This window comes from Ananas comosus, linkage group 17 (genome assembly GCF_001540865.1).
Source record: "Ananas comosus cultivar F153 linkage group 17, ASM154086v1, whole genome shotgun sequence".
In the NCBI taxonomy this organism is placed as follows: Eukaryota; Viridiplantae; Streptophyta; class Magnoliopsida; order Poales; family Bromeliaceae; genus Ananas; species Ananas comosus.
The window spans coordinates 127,590-136,108 of record NC_033637.1 but is presented as its reverse complement, the minus strand read 5'-3'; the positions used below and the strand labels follow the sequence as shown (position 1 = coordinate 136,108).

Here is an 8,519-nt window from a genome sequence, read left to right as displayed (position 1 = left end):
TGTGCAGTAAACTATTGGTGGTCACAAGCAGCGCCACGCTGCCATGGGCTGACACGGATGGATTGATCGAGATCGCACCTTCCCCAGCTCTTCCACTCACTTTCCCGCGTCCCTTGCTTGCCCCTGCTTGAAGACGATAACTAAAAGCGACGGAAGGGAAAGCACGACGACAAGATCATTACCGACCGACTGTCTCTAGCGTAAATGGTAAAAATATTTGATGATTGATATCTGAGATCTAAATTCGAATTCTAATTAATTTATATTTTCAGCTAAATTTATTTTTAAATAAAATAAACGAAACGGATAGTATATTATTTTTCTATAAAAAAAAAAAAGAAGATTATTACCGCTGCTCTAGAAAGAATATGAGCCCGTTAAAGTATCTAAATAAAGAAAAGAAAATTTTTTTTAAAGAAAGAACAGAGTGTGGTAATTTTTGTTTTTGTTTTTTTTTTTTTGAGTAAAAGAGGGAGGCAAAATTGGGTTTTTTCGATGTGTACAGTACTACAGCACTTTGGTTGCATCACATCGTGCAAAGAAATGAAACGAAACGACTATTTTGAATCTATTTCTAGCTTCAATTCGTTCGCTCAACGGCTGAGCCAGGTGGGTCTGGTGGAAGGCTATTTATTCATTTCAAGAGAGGGCACTAATAAGAGGGCTAATTTTGGATACACCTATTTGTTCTGTAGATATTGGCATGTTGCTCTTGAAAACAATATAGGTATTTTTAGGAAGTATAAATAATGGAAGAATAAAATTTTATAGCGAAGCTGCACCAATAGCGAATGCTTGGGCGGGCACACAAGTGGTTCATTGGATTTGGAGGTCGGGGCGGTGGACCGTGAACCGACAAAAGCGACAGAGAGCGGAGAAAGGGACGTCCTCCTTCCTTGCACACCTTCCGAGTTCCGTCCCCTATTAAACTCATACATTCATTCATTCTGATTAGCCAAATCCTAATATCTCCGTCTTCATCATCCGCCCCCTCCCAGCTTGCGAATCTTACGTCTTCTTCCAATTTTTTTTCTTTTCTTTTTTTTGGGTATTAATTAAAGTATTGGTGGTTTTCTTTTGTACTGTCGATCGCACAAGGGCCTTACCCGCTTTATTGCGTCACGCCACGAGAGGAGAAGAGAGGAGGAAATTGTGACGGACCTCTACAAGCCTCTCGAAAAGTTTCCCACTTGCAGGTGCCAGCAATCACATCTATCTTTCGCACCATAAATGATCAGCGCCCTCCTGCCCCACAGGCCGTCCCACCCGATAATGTGAGCGAGATAAAGCCAGCTCCTAACCAGTGATCATCGGCGCTGTTTGTTCGTTCACTCCCCGGCTCTCTGGCTTTTCTCCCTCTTTGGAGCGTTCGTTATTTTGGACGTAGGCCTGATATACATAGTCCGCGGGTTATGCGACATGAGGGTGGGAGAAGGGAGGCGGAGAGTAGCAGCGCCTCTCCTCCCATCGGATTCCCTCACCAGCGCCGCTTATTGTTAAGGCTGCTTCTACTACCGCTCCTCGCCGTCCAACTCGCAAGCCCCCCTGAGCATATATGAGTAACAGCAAGTAGCGAAGACCTTAGTTAAACAAGGAAGGGAGAGCGCGCGCGCGTGCGTACGTACGTAAGAAATAGGAGGAGGAGCGGCTAACATATACATACATACATATATATAATTGTACGTATGGCTCCTGCGCTTCCGACGCCGTGGCCGCACTCGAGGAACCGCCTTCCGCAGGGGTTGGGGGACAGTAGCAAAGAAAAATATCGGCCGCAGAGGGCGGCGTCCTTCCACGGGGCCGGGACGGCTCCGGTGGAGCGGCGCCACATCCGGCGGCCCAGGACCCAGCCGGACCTGCTCGCTGGGAGCCCAAGGGGCCAGCCTGAGAGTCCCCACGCCAAGAAGACGACCGACCAAGGTGCTGTCGATCGGCCGACGACGAGGAGGTTGCCGCCCAAGGTGCTGGTGAACGTGACGGTGCAGCGGAGCCTGGGGCCGGTGCACGTGATGGCGTCGGCCGAGTGGACCGTCGCGGAACTAGTGGCGGCCGCCGTTCGCATGTACGTGAAGGAAGGGAGGCGGCCGCTGCTGCCTGCTGCAGAGCCTTCCGCCTGCACCCTCCACTACTCCCAGTTCAGCTTGGAATGTACGTAATTCAGTATTGCTTGCACTTACTTCCACATTATTATTATTATTATTATTTATTATTATTTTTCGTGACCTTTTAATATTATTCCAATCCTAGTTCCATTTAGTTTTAGTTTTTAATTTTAAGTTTTCTGTTATACGTGCAGGCTTGGACCCCAAGGAGAAGCTGATAGAGTTGGGCTCCAGGAACTTCTTCCTCTGCCCCAAGCCTCTTCCTCCTGCTAGTTCAGATGCTCCTGCTACCACTCGTGCCTCTTCTTCTTCTTCTTCTTCTTCTTCTTCTTCTTCTTCGTGCTCCAAGGAAGCTGAGAAGGCCTCCAAGATTGGCCTTAGTACTTGGCTTAGATTTATGGATTTCTTCTCATAATTAATAAACTTGTTGCGCTTATTCCTTAACTCGTCCCCTCCCTAGCTGAAGTGCTGAACAAGCTGGCTCAGCCGCAAAGTAGCTACGATCGAGTGCTTCATGCTGTAGCTTTTTAGTATTTTAAGCTGCTTGTTTGTTATTCCACATCCTGGACATTATCAATTGTATTGTATATACGTCTATTAGGGCTCTCTCAGCGGTTTAAATATCCCTCTGTTCCTCACTGAATAAGTTCACACAAGTAATACAAAAGTGCCAAAGCAAAAATAATATTTGATCTGGCACAAATATCAGTTATCGAGAAAAGACTAGTAAAACAAACTGAGATGGTTATTAGGCCAGCGATGAACTATGCCCAAATTTAGTTCTATCATTTGGGGGCAAATCCAAACTAACCATTATAAACTTTTTTTAAAAAGAATCATCCTCAATCCAATTTAAAAATAAAAAATCGAAGTTAAGTTAGCCTCGTAATCTAATCTAATCTTATCTGTGTTAAATTATATTTAACGAGTAATCTATACTAATCATTTTTAACTAAGCTGGAGCAAATCTAAACTAATCCCTCGTCTCGTCGGATGAAAAAATATAATACGTATTCCCATTCGAATAGCACAGATCTCACTCTCACCAGGCCGGATGTAATGCTTTTTCCTTTCTGAGTCAGGCCCAGCCCAATTTCACTCGGGAGATGAGATTTCAAAATTTAAGCCTGACATGGTTGGTCCTTCAAATCTCAACGTTGATCCGCTAGGCCTAAAGACAATTCTCCCCTAGTTGATCCGGTCCGACTTTTATTGATCAAGTTTCCAATTTACATGAGGCGAACATGGTTGTTGGACGGACGGCGGATATTAATTAGCGTCGACTCCTAAGTCCTAATCTCGCATCAGCGTCGTCCGTTGGGACTTGGGAAGAGCGCCCAGTCCGGGTGGGGGTTATATTCGTTATTTTATTCTGTTACTTCCCTACAAAAGACCATACAAATAACTGGAAAATTTTGACATTCATCAAAATCAAAACCCTAATACTAAAACCTATAAAAAAAAAAGAAGAAGATAGTAAAGAGCAACTCGTCCGCGTCACAAGCGTCGCCTCTGCGCCGTCTCCGATCGAAGAAGACCCCCTACGCCTTCTTCTTGTTCTTCTTCTTCTCGAAGCCGCATGCAGATGGAGTCGTGGGGTAAACCTGCTGCTCTCTCTTTTCGATACCAAGTTTTGGTTGTGCTTTCTCGTACCTCTGCACCACCTTCTCATGCTCTGCATGCTGCATATCGTGTTGTTTCAAATCTGCTTGCCTCATAACTTTCTTAAGTTTTCTAGATTTTTTTTTTTTTTTGTAATCCCGTGATTCCTTGCTCTAATTTTGGCAATGCTTTGCTGAATTATGTCGTTTATTTGCTCTAGGATCAGGCTTAGTTATCTGCGTGTGACCACATAAAATTTAGACTTTTTAATACGAGACCAACTAGGGTTTAGCTACATGAAGTCTTTTCCAACAATTTATTCGGGGCAGTCATCTAGGCCAAACCTTTTTTAAAAAAAAAAAAATCAAAATCTTTTGTCTCTGCTTTTGAATTTTATTTTCCTTCCTTTCGGATCTTCAAACTTGAATTTCGTATATATAATATATATATATATATATATATATATATATACATATTTTTATTTCTTACGGTTTTGCTGGTCCATTATTGGTCTAAAGTTATATACTGCCAAACTATCTTAAATTAATTTCTGTAAATTTATACTTGATTGACGCACTTGGCACATAAAATCGCAACTCATCTTACATTGTATATTAATACCCCAACAGGTGCATCAGAAAGTCGTAATCTTATCTAATATTTTTCGTCTTGTTCGAATGCCTGCAATCCCATGGGTGAGAAATTATTTTAAGGCTGCGTTTGGTTCGCGCTATCTTTTTAAGATTCCTAGTAATGCAATGGGAATAAAAAAATATGACGGTATTTGGCTAAAGGCACTAAGTAATCTAGTTGGTAATATTAGATTCACTTGGGAATGAGATTCATCCTAAAGTACTAATCTCATTCCCTTACGGGAGAGTGGGTATCCTCATATTAATAAATTGGGTAATCATAATATGTCTAATCTCTTTCTTTCTCCCTACCCGCCGGCTAGTTAGTATTATTATCCTTTACACTCTAACCTCGGATCTCTCTCTAAACTTATCTTTTTCTTTTTAAACTTCAACTATTTTTCTCTATCTAAACTAAGCTCTCTCTCCCCCTCTTTTTCTAAAATTTCAACTCCCTCACTCTCTCTAATGTCGATTCAATTTCTCTTCCTATTATTTAATTATGCTCTCTCTCTCTAACCTATATTTTCTCTCCTTTTTTTTCTAAAAAGATGTTGAAATTTTTGGTAGCATTATCTAAAATTAATTAAAGAAATAAATAAATTAATTGTATATTTTTTGTAAACTTAAATAACATGACTAAATAATATGACCGTGCGAATCAAACACATGAATACCACATTTTTAGTAATAGGATGAATAGGAATAAAATTCTCGGATATCTTTTTACTCCTAGTAATCTTTCATAGTGCGAACCAAACGTGCCCTAAGAATTATGTTATTGTGACTACCAATCAAGGAAAAGAACTTAGACAAATAATAACAAGGTAGTGTGTACTGTTTTCTTGTTTTGCCTTAGTACTTGAGTTCTTCATACAACTGTCTTTGTCTAAGAGTGTGTCATTTTATTTTATTTTTCCACTTGCATTGTTGAGCTGAATGTAACTCTGTTGTCATGAACTAATCTTGTCGAGTATTTCATCTAGTCAAGTTGATCTTTAATCAGCTTTAAGCTATTAAGCCTTATGCCTTTTTGTTCTGTTCTTTTAGCCCGCCTTTTTTTCTATTATGATTCTGCTGATAATCCATTTACATCCCCCGCTTTTCTATTGTGAACGAATTTCCTCTTCTATTCTGCGCAAACAAGCTACTAAGGAATTGTTTATGTTACCTAGTTTGCTCAACTTGGATTTGTTATTGTGCATATCAAAGATGATTTTTTGCCTGTTTGTCCCTCTTGGGCATTCCTATAACACGAAAAGATTGGAAATATAGTGTTATGTTTTCCTCCCCTGCTTACAACCTAAATTTTTCTTTTATATGACCATCTTCTTTGGCACAATTATCAGCTGTGGAAGTCAAACCTGGGGAAACTTTTAAGTGTGATCCACAAAGAGACAACTATGTGTACCTGATGCAGGTTACTTACTATTCGTGCTGTACATTATCGTTCATTGCCGTATGCTGAGCACATTTTAAACTTTGCATTCTGTGCTCACTTTATAGGCATCACTTGGTAATAGCAAGAAGGAAGGAGCAGAGAATGTTCAAATCTTTCTAAAGTTTGGTGACCTAAATCTAGTCATCGGAACTCTATCAGCAGAAAAGTGGCCTCAGATATTATATAATTTGCTTTTTGAGAAGAAGTTTGAATTATCTCACAACTCAAAGAATGCTAGTGTCTTCTTTTTCGGCCAGAAGACTCTACCTTTGGATGCTTCTGAATATCCTTTTTTCAAGTTTACGCTTAGTTGCAGTTCTTTCTCTCTACGTGACTACATCAACTCTCTCTGATTGATTCTTTGTTACTTCACTTTTTTATCTTCTTTGTTTCCTTGACGATATTTTGGTTCTCTCTGTCACTTCTGATGATGATGATGAACTTTCAGGTTGTTTCTCATTCTCTTGTAGCGTATTTCCTTCTTCCTCTTCTTCAAATTATTAAAAATTGATGTAAAAAGTTTCATACTTATCTGTTCTGTTTTCTGAATTTTGCAGTTAATTCTGCCAGCGCGGATGATAATGATGTTCAAGCTGGCCAAATTGCAAACGGTATCATACTGCTGTTTTATCTTTCGATTTTATAATATCTATTATTTAAGATTCAATCTGGAATCCGGTCTCTGTCACTCTGTGTGTGTTTCTTCAACAACCTCTGGCAACTTTTTATAATACACACTTTTAATCAGTTAAAATTTTCCCTCTCTTTTTTTTTTTTTTTTTTTTTTTTTCTCTTACTTTATGAACTCTTTTTTCTTGCTTTGTTTCTGTGGGCTAACAGTCGTGGAGCATGAGACAAGAAAACCGAAACAGGAGGAGGCAGATGAAATCGTTGAGCTTGAAAAACCATCATACCCTAAAAACCTAGATGCCAGTAAGGAGAGCGGCGAAGATAGTTCCGAGGAATATAGCTCGGAAGAATATTCTTCTGAGGGAGATAGCTTTGGGGAATATGATTCACAGGAAGATAGTCAATTGAGAAATGATTCTGAGGATGAGGAGGTCTGCTGTATGGTTCTTTTTCTTCCCCCTGTTTCTTTGGTTCCAAGAGAAAACTTACTCATTCGATCTCTTATTTATAAATATTAATCAGGAAATTGATGAGAATGAAAGTTCAGAGGAAGATGCGGCTATAACTAGTAAGGTATCTTTGTGCCAATATGCTCTGTAATCCCAATTTTTCCGCTTTTTTTACTTTTCATCATTCCACCCTAAAAACTTACGCAGCTTGATAATAGAATTAAGCGACTATCACCAAGGGAGCAGTCAGCGTTTATGCTGCAGTAGTTCAAAAGAGAGGATCACTACCCTCCGAGGCATCTGAGTAAGCCCTCCGTTACTTTTTCTCCTTTACTGGATGTAGCAGTGTATAAATCCCTTTGTGCCATTCTTTTTAGATCTTACAACTGAATGTTTCTGAAACTTACAGGAAAGCAAAGCGCTCCAATGCCAAGTGATCAGGAATATCGACTCTTCCTCACAATTTTGGAGAACTTCGGGCAGCAATTGAGAGACAAGTTTGCATAGAGGCTTTAGTGGATCTAGTTTTTTTTAAATATCTTTACAAAGTTAAAAAAAGCTTGTGTTATAGTCTTATTCTTTAGACGTAGTTGTTAAGAATGTCACAAACATGAGTCTATGATTAGAGTTTACTCGAAAGGCTTTGCTTTTTAATTTGTTATCAGACTTGTTTTTTCTTGAGTAGTGACCAGCAGATAAATAGATTATCCAATGTGATAGTGCCCTTTGCTGTGATTCGTCCCGTGATGCTAATAATTTTTAACATCTGAATTGTTCATTCCGGCTGTCCTTTTTCACATTGATCTTTTTGCTCGTGCTTCTTGGCGGCAGATGTTGTTTGTAATCATATGGTCAATGGGTAGAGAAGAAATGTGATGACGCAAAGGGGCTGTTTAATTGCGCACAATAAAAATCGCTGCCCTATTATTTCAGACGTGTATAGATACTAGTATATTTTAACCAACAAAGGAAACAGAGGATAGGATCAATTTTATTTATATTTTGGACAGCAAGATACAGGTGAATTTACGGAGGATATCTAAGGGCTTTTTTTTTTTTTTTTAAAAAAAAAAAATCTGAGGGGGAGGGGCAAGTGTTTGCTTAGCCATCAAGATTCATCTTTCATCATTGAGGAGGCTGCGGGGGGACCAAGCTGAGGGGTAGGCTACTAGATCCCATTGTTGTTACAATGATTTCAACACTTGGCAAGGCACAATCATTCTGTGTCTGCAGCTTTTTTGGAACTTCAGCCAGTCGTCAGCTTATGTTTCGGCAGGTTTTTATGTATTAGACGGAGGAGGGATGATATTACGTACCCATAATTGTTTCTTTTATGAGTCTAAAACTGTATGACGGTACTGATTGATTTACCTATCATTGCGTGCTGCTGACGTGCTTCCTTAGTCATATGCTTCTTGCTTTTGCGTCGGCGGCGTCTGTAGCAGTTGGGTTGGTTTGGTTTATCTAGAGACTAGACCCGATCGATCCGCAGGGCTTAATCAACACACATGCTATGCTCTATGCACGCCTTTATGAACCTCTGCATGCATTCCTCTTCTCGATCATCTTCCACTTGCTGCGTAAGAAGCCCGTGAAGGACTGAGGTGGTGGGCTCATATATTGTCATGGGGTGGATGGACCTCGATCAGCGGCACCACCTGGC

General features: G+C 40.1%; 2 protein-coding genes across 8 annotated transcripts; both read left to right on the top strand.

Moving 5' to 3' along the window:
• Positions 750 to 2,708, top strand: LOC109723416 (uncharacterized protein At4g22758-like). Its single transcript, XM_020251775.1, has 2 exons — positions 750 to 2,148; positions 2,297 to 2,708. The coding sequence occupies exons 1-2, from the start codon at positions 1,686 to 1,688 to the stop codon at positions 2,515 to 2,517; spliced, it is 684 nt and encodes a 227-aa protein (XP_020107364.1). The 5' UTR covers positions 750 to 1,685; the 3' UTR covers positions 2,518 to 2,708.
• LOC109723414 (histone deacetylase HDT2-like) lies at positions 2,847 to 7,389 on the top strand. 7 transcript variants are annotated; one of them, XM_020251766.1, is made up of 9 exons: positions 2,847 to 3,700; positions 5,686 to 5,756; positions 5,843 to 6,060; positions 6,200 to 6,225; positions 6,335 to 6,388; positions 6,618 to 6,838; positions 6,930 to 6,975; positions 7,075 to 7,160; positions 7,266 to 7,389. In XM_020251766.1, the coding sequence occupies exons 1-8, from the start codon at positions 3,682 to 3,684 to the stop codon at positions 7,158 to 7,160; spliced, it is 741 nt and encodes a 246-aa protein (XP_020107355.1). In that variant the 5' UTR covers positions 2,847 to 3,681; the 3' UTR covers positions 7,266 to 7,389. The 7 variants fall into 7 exon arrangements, with proteins under 7 accessions (XP_020107355.1, XP_020107358.1, XP_020107357.1 ...); XM_020251769.1 differs by lacking the exon at positions 7,266 to 7,389 and having other exon boundaries at positions 7,064 to 7,166; XM_020251768.1 differs by lacking the exon at positions 7,266 to 7,389 and having other exon boundaries at positions 6,930 to 6,980; positions 7,075 to 7,166.